We start from the raw sequence: 26928 nt of genomic DNA on the forward strand, positions 1-26928 counted from the left end.
TTATTAATTAATTAATTAATTAATATAATTATTATACTTTTGATAGTAAGATTACTTTATTTTTATATAAAAGTATAAAAGATAAATATATAAATAATTTATTATCCTTTATAATAATTAAATGAATAATTCTTTTAAGTGAAATAGCAACTAACCTAAATAATAAATTTTAAAAATTTTATATTATAATTTAATGTCTTTATGTAGAAAAAATAAATTAATTTTATTTATTATTATTTTATTTATGCAAATCTCTTACTAACCAATTTAAATATACTTTACATCATTAAATTCTGCTTTTTTGTAAGTGGCTTTATAGAAGTATCTAATGATTAATTTGTTTCATTATAAACTTATATGAACAAGAATTTTCTAGAAAAATCAAGTTTTTTAGACGTTCTTAAATTATCTGTAAATTTCAAGTGTTTATATGTATATATACAATTTTTGGAAACGGAAAATTTACAAAGTTTTAGTTATAATATAAATTAATTTTGAAAGAACTTTTATTATTATTTTTCACTTGTTTTAGTTTTATATCAGCTGAATTTACCGGTGGACGATTAAATAAAACCATTGAATCCTGGGTTCGTGCCTGACCAACTGGTGGTTAGCCACTTAGAGGTTTTCGGTCTTTCTTCATATGCTTAAAACCTAATTAGGGTTCACTTTATCATAGAAAATCCCTGAATAGGGACCAGTTTCCTGCATAAAGCCATAAATAGGGGGCAAGTTTTTCATAGAAAGTCCATCTCTTCTTGGCAAATCTATCATATGTTGCATTGTCTCACCCCATCACTTCTATAACTCTTATATCAAGTGAAAAAATGACTTGCAAGAAATCTTAAAAGCTGTACTGACATTTTATTAAATATAAAGCCACGATATTTATGTAAATCTATTTAAAATTGCTTGTCATAATGATTTTCAAAACACGATCATGATTCGACATTCTACTGACATAATCCCGATTTATCTAATGCGAAAGTAAGCTTTCAACTAAACTAAAGAGGGAAAATATTTGGTATTTGGGTTATATAATCTACCTTCCAGCAATTTGAAGATCTTGAAGGAAGTATATTACTTCACAACCTTGCCCTTAATTTAATTTCTTCCTATTAACTTACCATACTGGATTTAATTTTAAACAATATTTACCTTATGGTAATTCATTATATTGCTTAGTCATTAAAATCTCTTGCGGTTTCACTTTCTAAAAATACTTTCATTTAATAACGTGATTAAAATCATTTTCAAATAATTAAATATTTTCATCAGATAAAAGAATTTAATTAAATTTTAATAAGGAGAGAGTTAGAGCATTGTCCTATCTTCTAAGACTTTTAAGGAAAATGGAGCAAGTAATTATATAGCGATAGTAAAAGTGCATAAGTTAAATCCTTATTCTTTGCAATAAAATTAAATAGGTGTAAAATTGAAGATACCGTCGCAATAAATGAAATTTGTGCAAAACACTTTCTTCCTTATTAGTTCAAACGTTCAATTTTTAACTTCCTTCAATTATAAATTCTCAACTCAAAGTAATGAAATATATAAACTGCAAGAGTACATATGTAGAACAAAATTTTATTTACCTCTAGTTATAAAAAAAATATACTCTAAAAGGTCTATACTTATTAATTACACCAATATTAATATTATAATATTTACAAGTATTGTTTTATTATATATAATTTTGTAGTTGCTTAAATGCTGCTGAATCATTCAGTTTCATTCTGTATATATAACTTTTTAACAATTCTACTTTGAAATTAGCAGGATTTATTCGTCTTTGATATAATAAAATTTAAAATTTAAACAGAAAACAGGGATTTTTAGTGTTGTTTAAACTAGGTAGATATAAAATAATCTTGTTAATGATTGAAATTTCAATGTTTGATACTGTATAATCTTATAAATAATAATATTATAGCAATATAAAATAATTATTTAAAAGTAATCCCTCTTTAATTATTAAAGTTTTTCAAGAGCGAAATTTCATTTTCTTTCGTGAAAGATAACAAGTTATTTTAACATACTAACTTATGTTTAAAGCATATTTTTTGTTCTATATATTTGACTCCATCTGTTTTCTCCTTGTTGTTGTTATTATTATTAAATAACTGAAAATTCGACTCGAATTTAAATAAATAAATTCTATAAATTTCAAAGACATAAAGTAAATTAGCTACTAAAGCAATAACTTGTTACAGGTTAATAAGTACGTGACAAGTTTTTGTTATGCAATAATTACAATAATTAACAGAGAAATTTGACATTTACTCTGTAACGTGTTATTAATTTTATTTAATTTTATTTTTTTACATTTGAATTGAAANTTAAGTGCTAGCTTTATAATTATCACTATTATACATTTAATTAGAATAATAATAAATTATTATGAGCTATACTTTTTTGCGTGTAGTCTCAATTGTAAGATTGTGAGAAGTTTCACATATTTCTTTATTATTTTTAATGGCTTGAGACGTCAAAAATTCAAGAATTTCCTCATTTATTCATTTCGGAAGCAAACTTTTGGTGCGTAACTTTAGCAGAATAGGTTAGTTTCGGGTTGTAATCAAGTACCACCCGTTCCATCCTACATAATAAATAGAATTACTGATACAAAAAATGGAAAAAGCACAAAAGTACAGTACAAAGAAAGTACATTACAAACTTATATCTCTTTCCTGTTGTTATAAGTGATTTCTCCAGGAATATTTTTCAGATATTTCTAAAAATGTAGAACAAAAATCGACATTTTAAAGAATAAAATTCAAACAATTAGATTTGGGAGTAAAATTTTCAACTGAAGTCAACGACCTTTTGAGGTTAAACAGACTCACCCACTGGACTACTTAATTAATTTTTCTTTTCTTCTTTCTGCTGCATTCGTTAAAATATTTTTATGTCTGTAACTCTGCCTAATGTAAATCTACTTTCTATGGCTCTTAGGCTCTTTACATGTATAGATTTCGTAAAATAGTTTAAAATATAGAAAAAAAAACTTGTATTCTTTAAAGGAAAATAACATTTATAGCAATTTTAACTACCTCGTGAGGAAAGTATTGCATAGAAAGAGAAAGTCTTTTGATTAATCTTCCTTGTTAAGTACAGTACAATTAATGTATCGATGACCCATTAATCAAAGCTGTCATGACTTAGGATTGTTTTGATAGCAAGTTCAATATATGTAAAACCATTTTCAATATATTTAATATATGTTGAAAGGATTTTCTTTCTTACACACACGTAGTAAATTATTACAATGAAAGAGTTATCACACACACTAAACTATCAGTGCCTTATATATCTCCTAAAATGTATAATGGCCCTGATCAATTAGGTGAATACCTTTTAAATATAAAGCAAAAAATAACCCTTTCAACATATATTTATAATTTTTTTATAGTATACTGGTTTAGACATTTCCATAAGTAATTCTCTTGTACTATTTTCTGCAAATTTGAAGATTATACTTAAAATATTTAGGTATGTGTGGCAAGCGCGACCTCAAAACACCTTTCTTTAAACGGAACTAATTTAAAATTTAAACAGCATTAAATATTGATTAAATTTAGTTTTAATGATTTTCTTGGCGATTAAATTATTTCGAGATTTTTAAATCATTAATTCGTCAGTAATGGTAAGCTGCACACACTCTCGATTTCAATTTCAAGGGCATTGAAGAAGAGGAAAACTTTGTAAGCAAGAAGCATGAATATTTTACGTTTCCTACTTCCTCGTAACAATGACCAACCGTCTTGCTTTGACACAATTTCGAGTAGAAATATATAAAAAATAATAATAATAACAACAATAGAATAGAAAATAAAGTTAAGTAGTTAAGGTATAATATATTTATATGCTGTATCAGAAATCAAAGAAGAAGATTATAATGTATCAAAATTGCAATATCAGTATTATTATTCAAGATGTAACCTAGAAAAATTGTTTTAGAAAACGATTCCAACAGTATTTTTCCTTTATACAGGTTACAGTTGCGTAAATTCCATGTATAAAATTATATACTAGAACTTTTAATAAGCCTATTAGCTTTACATTTACTATAAATAAAAATGCGTTGTATGTAAATTTTACCGTTCTCATAAAATAATCGATAACATTATAAATATGTCGAGAGATAATTTAGAGTTAGTTCACATTTGGATTGATGGTATCATCAATACAAACTTGATAATATCCAATCTAATATATAAGGCAAGGCAACACATGGGCGATCTACCAAGGAGTGACTCCGAAGAGGACTTTATGAGTAACTAGTTCTGTTTAAGTCGCAAAAAAGGCCCAAAAAATTCCATGTAGATAGGCATGAACCCACGAGTGTTCATTATTTTATCTACTCGGCCATCGTTAGGCTAGTTTACTTTTAAAACAGTCTGCATCTTTGTATTTATTATAATTAAAAGAATAGTTTAACATAATTGTTTATAAATTAGTTATATTTAAAAATTTAATTTATTTTTATTAAATTTTGGAATATTTAAAAAAATTATTAATTTATGTTTTTACTTTGCTGGCATTTAACAAACTGAACAGCTGTTACATGTTTTTCTGTTGAATGCTTTCTATAATGACGTTACTTCAAATAAGTTGAACGTTTTAAAGCCGTATTTGAGCAGTATAATTCATTAAAGCTGGCTGCGCCCACAAAACAGAGTACAGTATAATATAAAAATGTACATTACAATATTAATTAATACAGAATCCTCAATATCTATGGGAATGATGGACGTGTGTGGGGCATAAATATTGTAGTCAACTGCTACTACATGCGCTAGTTGTATTTTTTAAAATAATAAATTAATTCATGCTTGAATAGAAGGTATCAAACACTTGTTTCAGTCATAATCATCGTTTAGCAAATACCACTTCTACTGAATCAATAAAGTCAACATGATCCATTCGGTAGCCTATCAAATTTCACATTTCCTTAATTCAACGTTGTAGATGTCTGTATATGTTTTTAAAGTTAATGAATCTGGTCTTCCGACTGATCTATGTTGTCAGGTGTTACATGATTTAACACGTAAATACAGCGTAATTTCTCCTACCAATTGAAAATTTATTGATGTAAGTTCTTATTAGTGATATAAACTGTGGTTACTTAGAGTAAGTTCCAAAATACAACGTCTTGAATAGAATCGTCTGTCCAAACGTTGTATTTAGGAACTCAGTATCGTAACTGATACCGTTGCCATGTTTCAGCTCAATTAGAACTTTGTAATATGCTGAGAGTAACCATTTTTTGCTTCGTCCCTCCGTGCCTGTAAGTTTTCTTAATTGATTAATTTATAATTGATCATTTGATCACAATTGATCAAAATTCCCCAAGAACCATAATTCGTTGCGTTACAATTCACATTTGAATTTAGGCTTGTTTGACTGATTTTTATAATTATCCAAGAAGGATCTTCCGTAACTGCAATGTATGAACCATTCTAAATTGTAAGAGGAAAAAAATATAGAATTTTAAAGGATAAAAATTAATTAATTCATTAAATAAAATATAAAAGCTATAATAATGTAACTTTTGCATAAATTCATAACATATATCGCCATCTGTTGTTAATATTTAATATTAAGTTAAATTAATTTAGAGTATAAAAAGGAAAATTTCAATTAATATTTAAAAGAAAATGATATTTTTTAAAATAAATATATTAATAAACTGACAAAAGTGAGAATAATAATTGACCTGACCCATTTACTGCAGTAGGGCTTATATACAATTAGAAGTGACACAAATAATGATTGTAGAAGCAAAAATATGTCATGACATTCTACAACTTATAAATTTAAAAAAAATGTCGAAAAGAATAAAGAAAATGAAGTTATATATTATTTTTAAAATAGATACATACACCACTATTTAATTGTCAGATATTTCCTCTTCAACTTCACTCTTCACTTATATATTTGACGAAAATTTCGAAATTTGTATAGAAAAATAAATGTTTTGCACTCAATAAAATGAATTTCTAACACTTTCAATTTTAAAATTTATAGGTTAAGACATTGTAGAATTTAATAATGTTTTATTATAGGAATTATAACAAATAAATAGTATTTTCGTGATGTGTTTTGGAAGAAAATGGGTCGATCTGAGGTTTCTTTACTCAACAGACAGATGAGTTTATCACGATTTTAGATTAATTTAAAGCTAAATTTTTTCTAATTTTACAATAATTTTAATGCATTTTGTAATAGCGTAAACGTGTAAATGTTATTTATTAAATATTTTAAAAGTGAAAGATGGCTTAATTTTAGTAGCCTACGGTACAGTGGATAGACCTGTATACATATATGCTGAATACTGTACAAATCGGCTGCAATTTAGCTTAATTAAATTTATAATTTCTATCATTGTGATATCGATGATAAACTATTATATGTCATTAAATTTAAAAAATATCTGTGGCTATAACGGCCGTATGTATAAGACGTCATACTACCATGGGGAATCCGGAATGGAATCCGCGCGATCGAAAAACCCCTGAATTTTTCTGGAGTGGTCTGCCCCGTCCTTTTTCACCACCCTGCCCCGATTGTGAGTTTAGCCGAATCCACAATGGGTACAATTAATAGTCATCTTAGTGCCCACAGAACAAAAGAAGTATGTAAAAACATGGGCACGACGGGCTTTTGATTAGTATGCCACGTTTTTATGGCATCATACACGCTGAAATACAGATGGGCCAGTATTTTAACTATTTTTAATCATAAAAAACATCGCGGCTAATTAACTTCTGGGCCATCCTGTTTATGCTTGATTATACTTGATCGTGATATTCGAAATTCAATAATAACTAGAATCGTAGACCGTTTAAAATAGCAACTATATGAACTTTACAACATATAAACTTATATAAATAGGGCCTCGTATCACCTTGCTTCCTAACGCCTCGCACAACCGAAGATCGTCATTGTTCATCAGCTAATTGAAAACAATAATATTTGATTTTTATGAATATCATTTCAATAGTATTAATATTTTAACAATATTTATAATGAAATGGTTTATGTAAAGAATAACTGCTGTTCATTACTTTATATTTTTAGTTTGCTGTTTCTTTTTTAGTATGTTTCCAAGCATTGTGCGGAGTAACCCATATCTTCGATAAATGGAGAATTTTGAGATTTTGGTTCGGTTTGAGACCAATTGTGGTTTTTTTCAAACCAGAAACTGTGGAAGTAAGAGGCAATAACCTAAATATACATAAATTACATAAATCTTATATGAAATCTTAATTAATTCTTTTTAAACGTGAAGGTTATCTTGAGCAGCAACACGATCCTTCAGAAACCATTCGTATATCAGTTTCTAAAACCGTGGTTTAAAGATGGATTAATCACGAGGTAATTTTTAGATGAATCCTGTTATAATTGATAAATTTATTTTTTCAAATTTTATTTTTTATCCTTCATTATTAGTTCTGGAAATAAATGGAGAAAGAGAAGAAAGTTGTTGACTCCCGCTTTCCATTTTCGAATTTTGGAAGATTTTGTACCCACCATTGAAGATCATGCTAAAAGACTTGTAAAGAAACTCAGAGAAGAGATTGGCAAGGAATGTTTCGATGTAGTACCTTTCATAACTATGTGTTCTCTAGATATTTTATGTGGTAAGTTTTAAATCTTGCATTTTAATTCAAATCAAACAACAATCTGAAAGTTTTAAAGCAAAATTTGCAATTTAATGAATTATAACAGAGACTGCAATGGGAGAGTATGTTGGAGCACAAGAAAATGACGATTCTCCATACTTGAATGCCTTAAAAGAGTAAGTTTATGCTTTCAATATCCGAATTTTTGTATAAATATGGCCTTTGATGACAGTTTTGCAATTTTAGAGCATCAGAAAACTTTACCTCTCGAATGACGAAGCCGTGGTTATGGTCTGATACTATCTTTTATATGTCTTCTTATGGTAGGGAATTCATCAGATGTGTTAATGCTATGGACGCATTTACTAAAGAAGTAATTATTTTAAATTTAATACCCCTTTTTTTAAAATCAATAAATTTATGAGGTACAATTCTTTGATATTCAATGATACAGGTAATCAGAAAACGCAAAAATGAGCTTTTACAGCAGTTAAAAACGGGTAGAGAGATGGAAGAATTACTCGATAACAATAAGTTTGGCACTAGACGAAGAAGGGCATTTTTAGATTTGTTACTGTATCAGCATTTGAGCGATTCCACTTTCACTGAAGACAATATTAGAGAAGAAGTCGATACTTTTATGTTTGCAGTAAATATATAAAGTTTAATTAGGTTTAGTTAGGGATTTTTTAAGATTAATTTAACAAAGACTTAATATCTTCTAGGGGCACGATACCACTGCTGTTGGAATGAGTTGGGCATTATATTTAATAGGATTATATCCAACAGTCCAGAAAAAACTTCAAGACGAAATCGATTCGATCTTTGGTGATGAGAATAGAGAATTTACCATTGAAGATTTAAAAGAGATGAAATATATGGAATGCGTTTTAAAGGTTATCGAGTAATATACATTGCTAATTTAAATTTTCCTCAAAATTTTATTATTTTAATTTCATATATTTTTATAGAAATGATATTTTATTTTCTACAAATTTTCTTTTCTGTAAAATTATACTGTATAAACGCTGAATACTGGTAGTGCCCACCAGTGGCCGAGCAGAACACTGATTGGTCAGTGGTTTTCACGATTAACTCTGACAGTTAGTAGAGAGGTTGAGGCAGACGTTTTAAACGTGTAAACGTGTAGGTCGGACGTTCGGCGCCGCTTTCCCGTAAGCCTAAAAGTTTGACAATGGTGTTTGGATAGTCGGTGGAATCATGCTCGACATTCTAAACACCATCGTCAAACTTCTAGGCTTACGGGAAAGCGGCACCGAACGTCCGTTCTACACGTTTACACGTTTAAAACGTCTGCCTCAACCTCTCTAGTTAATCGTGGGTTTGCGCCTTTCCAACTGGTTGGCCACGTAGAATTTTCTGGATTTTTCACCTAAATTGTGGTCAGTTTTCCACAGAAAGCCCTCCCTGGAGGCATTCTCCCTCGGCAGATCGCCGATGTTTCCCGTTGCCGTCTACGAATAAGAACAAAACGTGAATAAGAAACATTCAAATAAATTCAAAACATTTTAGAAAATAATCAAAACGTCAGAAACCTCATAATTTACTGTAATTCTTAACGTAAAGTTGCTATATTTCCTCTACATACATAACGTCATCGAGAGCTTGTACGAAATCTGGAGTAGAAGAAGCCCATCTAGTTCTCTAGTGGACCATTTTTGCTACGTTATTTTGAACAAATGAAATACGTAGAATGTTTCTTTATTAATAAAAAGCAGTCTTATACAATTTCACTTTATGTTAATAAAAATAACATTAATTTATAGGGTTAGTAGCCAGTATAAGCCTCTAAATTTTCTCTAATCAGGGGAAAAATTCCCATCTCTCGACGACCATGTATATACAAGATACGATTACAAAACTTGATAAATTTATTTAGATAAACTTACTTAAATTTGAATAATAAACAGTGCTTATTTTATAAAAACTGCAATTTATATTTGAATAATTATTTTTTTAGGAAAGTCAGCGATTATATCCTTCACTTCCTTATATAGGCAGGGAATTGCAAGAAGACGTAGTCGTCAGTAAGTCTGCTTTTCTTTTCTAACATTTAATTACAGCTCTCTTACAACAAAGCTATTACAGAAGGATACAAAATTCCCCAAGGAACCAGCTGTCTTCTCTTTACTTTCATGCTGCATCGAGATTCGGAAATCTTTCCAAATCCGGAAATCTTCGATCCAGATAGATTCTTACCCGAAAATGCAGTTGGACGCCATCCATATGCATACATTCCATTTTCTGCCGGACCAAGGAATTGCATTGGTATGCATAAAACATCTACATAAATTTCAAAAAGAAATTGTATTTATATATGTGAAGTTTACAAAATTTTCTGTTTAATTTAAATAATTATAAAGACGTCGGGTATTATTTAAAATTGATATATTTAAAGTTTAATAACAATTATTTATTTATGAATTTTTATAAATTTACCAAATTTTTTACAGAATAATCCAGTTTTTTTTAAATAATAAGTTCTACATAAATTTATCACGTATTTATTATGAAACTGATTAATTTTCTATAAGGAAATAGATTATTTTATTATTTCGCACAAAAATTAATCTATTTCATTGTAAACACGTGGGGAATTGTGTATAAAATATACATAATTCTGCATATTCATATAAAAATAATCAATTTCGTTGCACACACGTGCTGAATTATGTAAATTTCATTATAAACACGTGTTGAATTATGTATATTTTATTATAAACACGTTCTGTATTATGTAAATGTCATTGTAAACACGTGCTTTATTAAATTATGTAGAAATAGATGTTTTTTTTTATTGTAAGAAATTGAATAATTGATTTATATTCTAAAAATTAACAAATTTAATGTAAAATTTCCACGTGTTTACTATGCAATTGAGAAAATTTAATCTTATTCACAAAAATGATCGATTTTAAAATAAACAAAATAGTTTCACAAATAAAGTTACTTACTTTTATTACAAATTCATTTGTAACTTAAATTTATTTTTTTCTTAAACAATTAATATAATTAAGTAATTTCGAAGACAAATTTTATTCGCAGTTTCTATAAGTTAATGACAGATATAAATAATGTTTCAGGGCAAAAATTCGCTTTACTGGAAGAGAAATTAGTATTGGCTAATATACTGCGTCATTACAATTTGCATTCACTCGATCAACGCGACAAGCTTCAGTTGACAGCAGAAATGGTCTTGAGGTCCGCTAATGGTATCAGAGTGAAGTTAACATGCCGACAGAGATGACAATCTGATCATTTATCATAATTTCCCCTTTTCTTTGCAACCGTGAAGAGAGATTGAATGCCAATATATAAGTCACGTAAAAATGAATCTTCATGTATCAAATCTGTGACTTAATTAATAAATATCATAACATTATTTTAATGTTTTTTTATTATTATTTTTATTACGTGATTTATCAACTACACGTGAATTTGTGTGTACATTAGCGTATTTTTATTATAAGTAAACCATTATGGTTTATAACGTGAATTGCTTTAATTAAAGGTATGAAAATATTTGTTACTCTGGTGTATTTTTGTGTTTCTAACGCGTTGTACTGAAGAATAATTCATAATTTTATTATTGAAAGTATTTTGTTTCCGTTTTGGAAAATGTTTATATAATGTATTTTCATGTTTAATAGACGTTTAAATAAAGATTATTTAATAATTAGTAATTGTAAACGCACGAAACAATTAATAAATTATATAAATACTTACTGTAAACACGATTAAATATTGAAGCAATTTCTGTTTGAAAATGTAATATACAGTCGAACCTCCAACAGTGGGCCGTTTTTAAGAACATTTTTTTTTTTTGCTTTTTCAGTTGTTATATATGACAGAAGGAAATTAAGGCGATCGATTAAAAAATGGCCCCCAAGACTTTAAAATGTTTGAACTCAGGAAACCTTGAAACGTCGAGAAATGAAAAAAAAAAAAAAAATTAGGGGATAATTTATTGTTCACTCTCTTTGAAGGTGAACAAGAAATTATCCCCTAATTTTTAACTCCTGTGTTTTCGTCGAAAATTTCAAAAATTTTGCTAAGAGATTTGTGTATTAGGGGGATTGTTGTTATTAAATTTTGGTGGTTAAAGATCGAAGGGTTGTGAAATAAAGGGGGTCGTGTGTCGTATCTCCTTTAGGGTAGGACTTATTTACGATTTTACTCCTTATTCGTATTTACAATTTTTAAATAAAACCCATCTTCATCCTTAAAATTAAGCGTTTCGCTATTTTATAATAGGCCTAATAAAAATATAAAAAATTCTTAAAATAATATATCGTAACAGATGGCGCCACACGCAGTTTTAAATGTTGCCGGGAAAGTTAAGCAATTCATTACTGGATTTTTTAAAATCTTTATATCAGTGGCCGTTGTTTAGAAATTTGACTGTATGAAGCTTTCACTTTTTAAAATTTAAAATTTTTTCATAGTTTTATTTTATGTTTACGATATTTTGATATACGAAACGAAACAAAATCAATGTTACTTTTAAGAATTAGTCATTATTAAAAGTTTCGTTATTAACAATTTTAAATAAGTTTTAAAAAATAAAAACTACTTTTGTTTTTAAATTAAATTTATAACTTACTATTTAAATATTTTTTAAAGTAAATAAATACAATTAGATTTATCTGAAGTGTAACAGGTTTTTTGAAGAGTCTTCTGGAATTCCGTTTCGAGAATCCAATTCTCTGTCAATAGAAAGAGGCTTTGATTCTCTTCTATAGAATACTCCTTAATTATCTAGAATTCCTTTAATCCCATGTTTCTATTTCTAGAGAAAAGGAAAAAACGGGATTAATTTGTTTTTCTCTTAAATTAGTCAATTCACTCGAAGAATAAAGTCCACTAGTTCATTTCTTATTGATCGAAATCTTGTTAAAGAACATACAATTCAATAAAGATTTTATATATTTTATAAACGAGTAAATTTCTAATTTACTCGTTTTACTCGTCTAATTTACTCATTTAAAATTTATTATTTTATTTAAGTATTCGTTTTTAAAATTTTATAATTATTTTATTTAAAATTACATATCGTTTCATGTCGCATCTATTCATTAAAAGTGGAGCATTAATGACGTGATAAAATGGGTATAATTTATTTCTTTATTTTAAAAATTTATTTTATTCGTTTTTTTACTATGCTGTATGGGCAAGAAAAGGCATTTTATTCATAATCATCACCACAATGAGGGTCGGGTGGTCAGGGACGTTGCCCAACATGAAAAATTCCTGTGGTCGTTCGTCTAAATTTGATTCCGGATCCCCAAATCTACAGAGTTATGCTTTAAACTTGTCCGCCATAAATTTGTTAAATAGTATTTTCATTTGGTGTTAGGGCTTTCTATTCTTTGATATTTTGGCGCTTTATGTAAATTTTTTACACCTTTAATTAATTTAGAAGCGAAGAGACCTTCTTCTCGTAAACTATCAATTATTTTCTTCTGCTGCAACCATTTAATCGTTTAAATATACATATAAATACATATATAAAAATATTAAACACACACATATATATAGGTAGTAATAATATGCATCTAATTGCAAATTTTGATATTGAAAATTTCTTAAGTTACATTAAAGAACGTGAAAAACAGTAACACGCTTGCTGCTTATGTCTGTAAGTAATATACTGTATGTTTATGTTTATATATATATGTATATATATATATACGAACAACCCTCTATTCATCATAATGGGATATCGTGCAATTTCAGGAATGGCCACACACTTTTTTTATTTTTTTGTTCATTTTTCGCTTATTGTTTTTAACAATATCTTGCAGACTTTTCGTATCTTAAATCTCTTTTTATATATGTATATTTATATTCTTTATTGGATATTATCCGATGAAAAATGATTATTGATCTGTATTCATCATTTGAGAAAAGTTAGAAATTTTGGTGTGGTTCTTCTATGCTTTTTTATTGTTTTAAAGATCCTAATTAAAATCTTAGCTGTTTTAGTTATTTCATAATTATAGCCATGAAAGTTGTTTTGAAAAGTAAACCTGTCTTTGCTTTGTCCTTTATGATTCATTCTGTGGTTATATCTGTTTTAAAATTTATCAAAAGGGAAACTATTTTACTTTTGAAAATCTAACTTAATTCTGTAATTACACATTATAATATCAATTTATTATACTGAAAAATTAATTGGTATGTATTTTATTTTATGTTTTTATTAAATTTAGATATCCCCTTTAAATGATTTATAGCAATGTATAGTAGCAATCACTTATTTAGATTATATAATATATGTTATTAAATCTTTTTTTTTTTAATTGAAAATACAGTAAAATTGATTNTTATTAATATAATTATACATTGACAATAAAAAGTTTAATTAAAGAAAATAAAACTTTATTATTACTATTTTAAGTGACTAATTAAAAAAAAATAAACTAGAGTATTTACGCATGAAGAAACAATATTAATTAACCATTACACGATGTTAACTTCTCGCAATATAGAGTGACAGTCAGACATTTAAAAAAATTAACGTATGAACTTAGATTTTTAAATAAACTGTTGTTTTTTTAAGGGGAAAATGTCTTAAATAAGATTAAGAATTTAGTTTCGTTGATAAAATTTTAATAACGTCGATTGAAGTCACGTAAATAATAAAAATTTTATATATGTTCCATTTGTTTATAAGTTTATGTAAAATTTTAATATTTTACGTAAATTTCTTTGTATCAGAATGAATTATGAATAGTTAAGTAGTCTAGTGTGCATTAATTTAAAAAATATAAAAGAAACTTCGTTGCATTTGAGACATTTTTTTTACTTTTATTTGTCTTACAATGCAACAACACCCCATATCCATAATTCCCATCCAACCCATTTAACCCATGATTTAATGCTTATTTTCCTACAGAAATTCTCAATAATTATTTACAGGTTTTTAATACAATTAACAGAATTCTATATTATGTATAGTGTGTAAAATTCATGTAAATAAAAGTTTTATATGTATTAATAAAAGTAAATAATTAAATTTAAAGTTTAAACAATTTTACAGTATAATTGTCTCATATCTATATACATAGATAAAATATTAAGATAATATATTTAAAATTATATAGGATATATTCTTTAAAACAGTTAAAAACTCGTCTGAATGTTATATTGTTGGCCAAATGCCAGCCAACTACATATCTCACTTGAGTCAACTATAAATCAGTTGCTATCATCGAAATTCATGAATTAATTTAAATATCTTTTAATTTATATATCAAGTTATAGTAAACACGAAAGTTCTTTGATTTGGTTAAGTTTAGTATTGATTTATTAACAAACAAGGACATTTAATCTAACGTTAAGTCAGGTTATTGGTTACTATTTAAGTCTACAATAAATCAATAATTTGAACTTGAAAAGCTCAGAAAACTTGATTAAGTACTCGTTTACCGCTATTTTATTCTATTTTAAAATTATCTGCATTTATTTACTGAATTTAAATCGAAAAATCTTGTGAAAATGCAATGCTGATAAGCTGTAAGACATTTGAAGTCCTATGTTAGACTAATGGTGTGTGATGGAGATTTAGTTAATCTTCAGATCCGTATAATCCTCCTGTGAGATTGTAATATATATTAAGTTTCTTTCTGCCTTCATTACAGGTAATTAGCAAATGTTTAGTGATCTATATCAATTGTTTAATGAACAAATTTTGTGGCAAATCCCATGCATAAATTATTTAATGCTCTTTAAATATAAACGAAACTTATTCTAATCTTATTTAATCATTTATTTAATTATTTAAATACAACAAAGGGGATTTTTACGATATTGTTTACTTGAATAAATTAATAAATTAGAAAAAAATACATTTATATAAATTAAAATAATAAATTATTTTAAAATTTTTCTTACAGCTGAACCACTTCTAAACAGCGGCCATTTTTTCAGAGACCTATTTTTTTGTTTTCTAAACAAAATTACATACAAAATAACTTCTAAACAACGGCCACTTCTTATGTTCTCATCAGTGGCCGTTGTTTTGGAGGTTAGACTGTATAAACTTAGACTTAAATAATTATTTATTTACTAGATGATTGCATACTCGAAGAGAAATTATGCTGTTAATTATTTATTTTTTATCTGTAGCTATGTTTCAGTTAAAAATAAAGAATATTTATATTAAGTTTATTAATTAGAGTACACCTTTTACTTAAAATTTTACAGAAAACTGTAAGGATTTGATGGAACTGAACCCTTGCCTCGATATACGAGGTGAGTGAAAAAGTAAGTGTTCAGTTGTGAGTCTAAGAAATTTGGCACAGATATCTTGATTATTTATTTTATATCTTTTATTATTGATTGGCCACACACTATTGATGACATGATTCGATTTATAAGAGAAGCATGCCAAGAAACTGATGACAATAAGAACTCTGTGCTAAAGTGTGATTGAGTATAGAAACTAGACTACAGTAATGTGCAAGAGATTGCAATTAATTTTAATTTGTATGTCGTCCTGACTTAAGAAAGCTACTTAATATTATAACTTTGTAGTCATCTGCATGTTTATTTCCATAATAAAAACACTATATCTACTTTTTCACCCGTATATATAGTTTAAAAATAAAAAAATCCAGTTCTTAAAGGAAAGAAGTCATAAAATTAGGTAAAAAATAAGTATAATTAATTAAGCACGAACTTTAGATATACCAATTTTGAAATTTACGTTACATGACCCGCTTATAAACATAAATCAAAGCGTTATTTGTGCAATAAAAATTAAATTGATTGTATTAATTAGATACACGACAAGCAACTGGTAAGGAATTATGTATATTTTATTTTTAAAACTAAATTGGGGTCTATTTTAAAAGTAATAAATGTAATTCCTTATTAAGAAAAATGTGCTCATTCACAAAAAGTTTACACAAGTAGCTGCGTGCAATTTAAAAACGTCCAGCAACGAGTTGCTTAATTTTCCCGGCAACATTTGGTCGCGACATCTGTTATCATATTTTGTTAAAAATGACTTTTATATTTTTAACTACTATAAAATGGCAAAAACATTAATTTTGAGGTAGGGATAGATTTTTATAAAAAATTTTAAATGCTAATAACAAGTAAAATTGTCATTAGATCCGAGATACACACGACCCCTATTATCTTCCCACCCTCTGGACGTTTAATCACCAAAATTTAATAACGTCACTCCCCCTAATGCACAAATTTTCCTGCAATATTTCAGAAAATTTCGAGGAAAGCACAGCAGTTATACGGGGTGAACAAAATTGTGTCACCGCACACTCCTCTACAGTATACACATACATTAACATCCCTACATATAGAGAAACCCCCGAATTTTTTAAAATTATTCGAAATTTCGAGGTTCCCAGAGTGCAAAAATGTAAAAATCTTTGGGATCGTTTTTTTGACCGATCGTCATACTTATCCTCTGTTTTCTTTATTAAAAAAAAATAGATAAAATTCTATATCAGATGAACGAAATGTTGAGATTAAAAATTATATTTTAACACATTAATTCTCAGGCAAATGTAATTTTTTATTTAATATCAATATCCAACATTCAATATTCGTCTAGAATACAACGATTGAAAGATATAATTGATGAAAACAAATGAAGCGTAAGATAATCAAGTTGCAGATAGGCTGTTATCTGCAAGCTTTGTTCGACGTCAGGATTGTATCGAGCCAATTCCACTAAGTTCCGACCTCCTTTCTGCTTCAGGAAGGCCAGAGCGTGCTTTCCTGCTTCTATAATGGTTGCTGAGAGTTAATTTTACTACATTATCAATGACAGACAAACCCCGGAGGCTTTACAACTTTATATCCATGTTAGATATTTAATGACGTGCAGGCCGAATTCTTGATTTCCATGAAAATTAATACACTTAAATTGGGACAGAACAGCTTCGATTCGCAAGAAATAAGTATATTTTTTAAACAGTAATCTCTTGTTTTTAGTGTTTATAACTTTTATAAGCGTTGAATTTTAATACAGTGTGTTAGTTCTGAATATTCTCAATTCAGAAAATATAAAAATAATTAGCTGCACTTACCATTTTTATATAATTAAGACGTAATTAATTAAAGCTCCAAGACGATAAATACAATTAAAATTCACAATTTTAGCAGAAACACTATTCGTCCCTTCTTTCACATCTGAAGATTAGATAATGTAACCCTCAAAACAGAAGCTGTGTAGCCTCCTCATAGCTAGAAAGGGGCGAGTTGTGAAGAAATTTTCTTCAAAATTTTTAATTCTAATTATCGTCCTAGAGTTTTAATTAATTATAATTTCTATATTGTCCTATCACTAGTAAGAGAGGAGGAATTTTTTAGTTTGTCAGTGACGGATTAAGACCTTTCAGGGTCCCCAAGCATAGAATATTGGCGCCCTTTACATAATTTTACGACATCTTAAATTACTAACCTTTAATTTAAAATGTAAATTAAAAATATTTATAAATTATGATATGTAATTCTAACGGTAAAATTGCTTACTTTTTCCAATTTCCTGGCCCCAAGTCTTGGGCCTCTAGGCGTATGTCTCAAAGGCCTAGTGGGCAATCCGGCATTGCACATTCAAGCGGACGAGATCCTGAAAATAAAGGATGGTTTCTCCTTAGTCCTCACCAGTCTAAATTATCCAATCCCTGTGCGTGAAAAGGGACTAATTGTGACGTCACTTTTACTGTAATTTAATGCTTTTTTATAAACTTACGAGTCTTAGAATGTTAGGCTAATTACCTTGTTAAGAAATTATTTTTTACAATAATGTAAAGTACCTTTATGGATTTCCTTGTAAATTTCTTGTACAAAACTTACAAGGAAGAAAATAAAAGCAAAAATGAATAACAATAACAAGGATTCATAAAGAAAAATGTGCATAAAAAATTAATTATTTTGATTAAATATGACTTTTTTAAGTTAATAAAAGCAAAAATGAATAACAATAACAAGGATTCATAAAGAAAAATGTGCATAAAAAATTAATTATTTTGATTAAATATGACTTTTTTAAGTTAATATTTAACGATTATTTCTAATAAGTTCAGGCCGCAAAAAAATATAAATTGAAACTTCATTAATTTTATTAATGTGTAATTTATAAAACCCGAATATCCCTGAGGCTACGAAGGCAAAAAAGTCCTCTTTCCAACGTCATATTTCTTAAATACGTCACTAGAATTAACGTATCAACCTCGATTATCTTAACTTATAATTGGGAAAGATTAAAAATGTGAGGAAAAAATATATAAAAAACGGAATTGCAGCTTAACTATTTAACCTGATTGTAACGCTTACTTTAGAAAATAATAATAAATTTTCAATTTGTATACGAAAAAATATAATACTTTATTTAAAATTTAGGTTGGAAACACGTGACGGCGGCGGAACAGAAAACATTAGTGTTGTATTGCGTCACACTACTGACATAAATTCTATTTTTTTTTTTTATAAAAGTCTGAGTTTGTAATTTAAAAAAAGTCTTTAAAATTTCTTGAATTTGACGTTTACATAATATTTTTAATTGAATTTTTATCTCGGGTATCGTAAAAAATGAAACTTCAGCATTAAAAAAAGCATTAAAATTTAGAAAAAAAAAATCAACATTTTTTGCCATACATAACGAAGTAAGTATTTTTTAACGTAATGAAAATTTAATTAATGATAAATTATTATCCCATATTGCATTATCAGCATGTGTTTAGAGACTGATATCGAACTGTTTCGACTATCGATAAATACTATTAGAAGTGCTTGTATAATAAATAACGTGTGGATAATATCCTTAGACGAAGAAAATCTCTTTATAATCTAGCTTTTTACTACTGCAGATATTATTACCATGCATATTTTTTCCTTTAATGTAACAGGATTTAAATTTTTATGGAATTAATCTAAATCCTATTAATGTTTCTAATATTCAATTAAAATTTATTACATTAAAAACTTTTTAAATATTATTATAAAGTTTGTGTTTATATAATCTTTTTTTTTTTCTTATCATTTAGGTCCATTCCGCTGATATCTCCTGTGCATATAGAGTATATAATATCGTATCCAGTCCTAGAAAGTATGAAAAATTTGATGCAGATCGGTCAGAGGGTTTAGGAGTTAATAGAATATAAAATTAGAGATGTCCGTACTTTATAATAGTCTCTATTTTTAATGTTGTCCCTAAGGAGTATGGGAATTTTGTTGTAGATTGATCAGAGGATTTGCACTAAAATCCTCATACTTTCTACGAACGAAAACGTTTCTACATCTTTAAATAAATGTTTCTCAGCAGTTATAAGATAATTACTGATTAATTAGCAAATTATTAATTAGTTAATAGGGGTTGAAATCAGGGAAACGTGGGATGTCTAGGTTTAATGGTAGCGTATATTTTTTGCAGGGTCCTAATGAATAACAAACGGGCATTCTTTTTAATATGTATAAACTATTATAAAGTACATTAATAGATTTTGTGAAGTAATTTTCTGAAACTTGATGACACTTAAAAACAATGTTCGTGTAGAAGTGTAGAAGATAAATATTGCGAATTAATAGAATGCAACCTTGATTCTTATGAAGGATTATCTTAAAATATCACAAAATAGTTTCGAAAATATGACCTAAATCGAACTAAAATGTATACCAAAATGTGTAAAAATCTTTAGAATTTGTGCATTATTTCACAAGTTACGAATAATTTAATTAATAAAGATTGTTAATTGCATTTTAAATTTTCAATTGCAAACCACGTGGACGAGGAGAAAGAGGAATACTCTGGAAAGAATGATGATGTTAATGATTAACTATATTAATACATTTTTATAGTTAATATTATTTTCAATAATATATGAATAAATCAGAATAAACCTACAGATGTTTAAGTCTTTCCATGAGAAATTATCCCTTGGCAGATTGCCCATGTGTTGTGTTGTCTTATAATGTGCTTTTTTTTCTGTATTTTAAGCATAACTGAAATTATAATCAATTATAAATTTTAGTTTTCCTTACTTAAAAAATTAAAATATCTAATTTTAAAAATATTTTTATGAAAAATTTCCTTTTGAAAGTTGTCATTATATAAAATTTTTCCGTCTGAAAACACTATAAATAATAAAATTTAATATAAAAAAAATCGTAGAAATAAATAAATTAAAACGAGACATAAAATTAAAGAGAATTTAATTATAGTAAATCATAAAAAAAACGAATTATTTTCGTTCGATAAATAAATAAACACACGTAAGATTTTACTAAATTTATAGTGAAAATATCAGTTCATGGTGAAAATGCGGTAGATGCTCGTTGGACAAGGAAGTCAAGGTGAGAGTGAAAATGGAAAAAAAAATAAGCGTAACCACTCTAACAATAAGCGTCCTTGCGACATTCAGCGTATTTAAACAGCAAGTAACACGTTTAAATATCATTTGTAACCGTATAGAGAAGTCGAAATTCTAGAAATTGTATTGTTTAACAATGGATGGAGGGCAGAATGTTATATTCAATATAGCTAATAATAGAGTGTCGACGATTTGGTGGCTCATACCTCTTCTGTCCATAACTGTATACACAATTCTGCTTTATTTAAGATGGCGGAAAAGTATAAAGCATTTAAGAAATCTTCCAGGTTTTGCATATACTCCTATAGAATTGACCTACGTATATTTAAACTTCATCAGTGGATGCAAAGGGATAGATCCGACTGTCTGTAAGTATTACGTGTTTTAAGATAAATATAGCCTATATAGTATAATATTCTACCATAATTTTAATGGGAAATTATAGTAGTCTCGATTATCCGGCCGAAGAGGATAAGAAATAAACCCGAATTGTGTGATGTATCTTCAACATAAATATTTCTAATTATGAAAAATAATTAGTTATACTTATCCACTAATCTTTAGATAATTATAGAAATCAATTATCTAAAGATTAGTATTATCAACTTTAATTAAAATTTGATATTTCAAATTTAAATTAACGTAATTTTAATAACAATGTCAGGTACGCTCAGTAATGAAATGAAAACAAAATTCTTCATTAATTCGCTTTCAACCGTAGGATATGATCTTAATTTTAATGTTTTTAATTAAAATTAAACCAGAAGAAGTTAAAAAGTATGAAAAGATTCACGTAAACACAGCAGCGAATCTCGGGGCTCCACGTTGACTTCAGACATTTCGAGGGAATTTTCTAGGATATTTTCTTATAAAAGACTGTCTTGGTGAGGTCTTAGGCAATTGTGCTTTTTTTAAAAGAAGAACAAGAAAACTATAAAGAGGAACAAGCTTTGTTACTGCTTGATGTTTGCACGGAATTAGCAGAATTTTAATAAAATTTTTCAAAATATTTGACATAAAAAATATTTGCAGCCGGATAACAAGGCCGGTAAAACAAAAATCGATTAATCAAAATTCGACTGTAATATGTAGTAATTTTAACTCATCATTTTGCGATTGTTACAGCCTCCACGTTCTATTCATAAGCAGAACTATAATGGCTGTTTAGTCAACTTTTGCAGAATTTTTGATTATTTCTTTTGTGTATATTCATTGATTTATCACGATGCGAAGACGGAAAGAATTAGGAATTAATTCTCAAAAACAAAATGTAAAATAAATAACTCTAGAGAAAAGAGTTCTATTTAAAGAAAAAAACAGAAATGTGCCCGGTGGAGAAGGCCATTATAGAACTCCTATAGATACCGAAAACTCTGCAAAAGAATTAAAATTGGAACACGGAACGATTACTAAATCTTGGGTAGATGGAAAAGTTAAAACGTGGGATTGGATAGAATGGAAATTGTTTGTATTGGTATATAATTGGGCATTTTTTGAGACACTCAAACGGGTTTACTATACTTCTTGCAGAAAATTTGATGGAAAACAAAGAAAATAATAGGGAATAGAATACTCGGATGACATCAAAAAGGAAAAATAGTTGCCAACGAAAGAAAACTGTTATGAAAGTATCACGTTGTCTGCCCATCAACTCATGGATTGATTGGTGGTGGATAGCATATTACTTTCCTAACCTTTTCCTTTCCGTGGGTTCAGGAAAATAAAAATATAAAAAAAATTGACAATAACAGAAAAAAGAGAGTAAACAGTTAAGAAAAACAATTATCTAAAGATTAAGTTTAATTAAAATTTAATACTTTTAAATTTTATTTAACGTAATTTTTATATCCATATTAAAAAGTATTATGTCACTTTAATATTAATTAAAATTTTATACACTAAATTGAATAAAATTTAATATAAAAAAAATCGTAGAAATAAATAAATTAAAACGAGACATAAAATTAAAGAGAATTTAATTATAGTAAATCATAAAAAAAACGAATTATTTTCGTTCGATAAATAAATAAACACACGTAAGATTTTACTAAATTTATAGTGAAAATATCAGTTCATGGTGAAAATGCGGTAGATGCTCGTTGGACAAGGAAGTCAAGGTGAGAGTGAAAANTGAGAAATTTTCTATAAAAATATATAATTCGTAGCACAAAACTCAATTAACCGAGATATATTTAAAATTATTTTTGTTTGGGAACCGCTGCATATTATCATTGTAATACAGTTGTTCAATTTCAAACGAATAATCTTTAATAAATAAATCAGCAACGAGTTGTTCAACTTTCCCGGCAACATTTAAAATTTCGGTGGCGCCATATGTTATGATATTTTATTTTAAAAAGTTTTATATTTTTAAATACTATAAAATGGCAAAACCTTAATTTTGAGGTAGAGTGGATTTTATAAAAAATTGTAAATGCTAATAACAAGTAAAATCGTCAAGTCCGACCCTACTGGAGATATACATGCATCCCATTCTCCCTACCCCCTCGAATTAATAGCATCAATCCCCCTTAATACGCAAACCTCCTTGCAAAATTTCAGACAAAAAGCACAGGGTGAACAAAATCATGCCAACCAACCAATCACCAAAATACATACACTAACATCCCAACATACAGAGAAACACTCAATTTTTTTGCATTTCTCGACATTTCAAGGTGTCCTAAGTCCAGAAAATGTAAAAAATATTGGGGAGGGAGGATCATTTTTTGACCGATCGCCATACATTCCCTCTGTTATATATAACAGCCGGGAAAGTAAGAAATACATCTCGGTTAACTGACTTTTGAGGCATCTTGTACGTTTTAAATTTTACATATCAAAAACTAAATAATTTGGGAATTTAAAATTTTTTAAATCCCAAATTTTTATTTCATTAAAAATGAAAAAAAAAATCATTTTTATAAAAATAATACTTATAAATCATTAAATATTTTTTTAACCGAAACAGGACAAAGTAATTTTTATAAGAAGAATTTCAAAATAAAATATATATAAAACAATTTAGAAAATAATAATCTTGAACTACTTTCATAGAGTTCGTTAACTCCATTTATAATAATAAATACAAAAGTATTAACCTTGACACGCATTCTAATTATACTTATGATTTTACTTTCGAAACTAGAAAGAGGTTTTTTGCTTCTTAACCGCAAATAAATTTCTTATTTTTGTTCTAAATATAAAAATAAATCTTATAAATATTAATTAAATTTATATATATACTGTATATATTTACAATAATTAACTAATTAAAAATATTTTTTTTTCCTGTTAGTGATATTTCAAGCTGGTAATGGATTCGCACATGTCTTCAATAAAGAGAAATTTATGAAGTTTTTTATAGGATTTAAACCATTTTATCTATGTTATAAAGCAGAGGCTTATGAAGTAAGTAGGAATTATGGCATAAATTATTCTATTAATATCATGTACGAACACAAAATATTCAATAATATTTCAGGCTGTTATAGGAAATTCTGTTAACATTAGTAAGGATTTTGGCTATTCGTTTCTTACTCCATGGTTAAAATTTGGTCTTTTAACAAGGTAAGTAATTACTAACAGTTTAATTCGTTGTTTTTATGAACACATTTTAGACTATATAGGGTGTTTTATGAGTCTGGAGCCATAGAAGTTATGTTGAACTTTGTTTATTCTTTTATAAGTAAAACATGGCGCAGAGTACAGGAAGGAATTTCGTGATGGGTCAGCGAAAAGTTGCCTAAAAGTTTAACGTGCTACATCCAGATTCCTATACGTGAGTGATGAAAATTCTGGATGCAGCCTGGGGTTTACTTCACACTGGCTAAGGACCCCATCTTTCGTGGCAAGTTATCCTACGGGAAAAAAAGAACAATTGCCTTGGGCTTTCACCAGCGGGGGACCTCAAACCAATGTCTTAAAAAAATCATTATTGTACTAAGAACATCAAAATTTAAATTTGGCGCATATCAGATAACCTTAGATTGCCCGTATGGTACAGACACCACCAAAACGTTTCCCTGAAGTAAAATGTCCAAATTCATCACTGTACATTGGGGTTCTTTAATTAAAATTTTTCTGGGTCATATGAAGCTAAAACGCGCCATACTCATTTTCAAATAACTAGAATTTGTTTTATTTTACTATGTTTTACATGTAAAAGAATAAGCAAAGATCAACAGAGTTGATCTTTATTCTCACATGTAACTTCTATGATTCCAGATTATAGGACCCAATGTATTTTTATTTATTTACATAATTTTTAATATTAATCTTTTTAACAAAAGTACCGGAGATAAATGGAAAATGAGACGTAAAATGTTGACTCCTGCATTTCATTTCCGTATCTTGGGTGATTTTTTACCTACTGTCGAAGGACAAGCCAAAATATTCGTAGAGAAACTAAATACAGCGTGCATGAAAGAATGGGTCGACATAATTCCTTTAGCTACTAGATGTGCTCTGGACATTATTTGTGGTTAGTTTATAATTTTACAACGATTTTCTATATTTTTAGCAAAGGAATTTGATTATTTATGCTTTACATAATTATTTCATTTCATTTTTTATTAGAAACAGCTATGGGTATTCATTTAGGATCTCAAAATAATACAAACTGTGAATACATCAGAGCATTGCACGAGTAAGTAGAGACAGTTTTTATGTTAACATAAATTATATTTTATAATTTAATATAGAAATTATGTATTTTTCTATACAGCGTTGGAGAAGTATTTCCTGACAGATTCATAAAACCTTGGATCTGGAATAACTTTATCTTTTTTAATTTAACGGAAAGAGGCAAAACTTTTAAGAAAAATACCGCAATCTTGGAAAATTTTACTAGAAGCGTAAGAAAAATTTCTACAAAATTCGATAAAACTTTTAATATTAAAATGTTTGGCAACTTAATTTTATTAAAATTTTATTTATTAATCAAATTAGGTCATAAGAAAAAGAAAAGCGGAAATGTTAAGCATGATAGAAAGTAATCAAGATGATAAAAACGAAGACGAATTCGGTAAGAAAAAACGTCAGCCATTTCTAGATCTTCTCCTCAGGCAACACATTAATTATGGAACTCTCAGCGAGGACGATATCTTAGAAGAAGTCGATTCGTTTATGTTTGCTGTACGTACAGTTCTTTATATACCCATTACTGTTGATTTTAACGCTGGAAATTTAATTAATTTGAAAAATATATTGTATAGGGTCACGATACAACTGCATTGGCAACAAGCTGGTCGTTGTACTTGCTCGGTCATCATCCAGAAATTCAACAAAGAGTACAAGAAGAAATAGACTTGGTCTTAGGAGACGATGACCGTCCTATGACTCTTGATGATCTGAGAGAATTAAAATATTTAGAATGTGTGGTTAAGGTAATTCCTTAAAGAATTTAAGGTTAAAAAAATAGTTACATAAATAGACAACAGATGGCAGCATATAAAATATTTTAGTTTCTTGTGTAAATCTGTGTTTTGTATTTATAAAATATCAAAGGCTGAATGATCGAGGTAGCTAGAGTGTCAGCTTAACGTTTTTGGGAAAAACCCCTAGAATTTTTAATGGTCAATCTATCCTTAATATATGTCGCGCGGCCACCCCCGTTGTGGGCTTGGCCAAAATCTCCACGGGCCTGGAAAAAGTCCTTAGTCCCTTAAGGCAAAAAGAACAAAAATATATCAAATAGAAGATATTTAACAATTTTTAAATGAAAATTATAGAAGAAATATATTTTAAAAAAAACCATAGATAATTTCAAGTAGTAATCTGTATTTTGATGATTACTTTATTTAAAAAATACTTTTCTGTACAGTTTTAACATGATAATTATGTCAGATCTTTGAAATCAATTGAAATTTTTTTACGTATTTCTTTACTTTATCTGGAAAATTATATATTTCTAGGAGGCTTTGAGGTTATTTCCT

The 26928-nt window shown here is 27.8% G+C and overlaps 1 protein-coding gene across 1 annotated transcript in view; it reads left to right on the forward strand.

Moving 5' to 3' along the window:
• Window positions 1-26928, forward strand: part of LOC111629312 — a 31291-nt gene that overhangs the window by 2366 nt on the left and 1997 nt on the right. The window contains 19 exon segments of the mRNA XM_023373193.1: window positions 1602-1698; window positions 1823-1854; window positions 7103-7215; window positions 7295-7380; window positions 7456-7646; window positions 7735-7804; window positions 7875-8001; window positions 8083-8277; window positions 8354-8524; window positions 9610-9676; window positions 9738-9917; window positions 10733-10894; window positions 24291-24403; window positions 24477-24562; window positions 25285-25475; window positions 25571-25640; window positions 25719-25848; window positions 25943-26128; window positions 26209-26379. Coding sequence (XP_023228961.1) covers window positions 1602-1698; window positions 1823-1854; window positions 7103-7215; window positions 7295-7380; window positions 7456-7646; window positions 7735-7804; window positions 7875-8001; window positions 8083-8277; window positions 8354-8524; window positions 9610-9676; window positions 9738-9917; window positions 10733-10894; window positions 24291-24403; window positions 24477-24562; window positions 25285-25475; window positions 25571-25640; window positions 25719-25848; window positions 25943-26128; window positions 26209-26379 — 2438 coding nt within the window.

The sequence above is a fragment of the Centruroides sculpturatus genome, unplaced genomic scaffold, assembly GCF_000671375.1.
Source record: "Centruroides sculpturatus isolate CEXI.00-Female unplaced genomic scaffold, Cexi_2.0 scaffold525, whole genome shotgun sequence".
NCBI lineage: Eukaryota > Metazoa > Arthropoda > Arachnida > Scorpiones > Buthidae > Centruroides > Centruroides sculpturatus.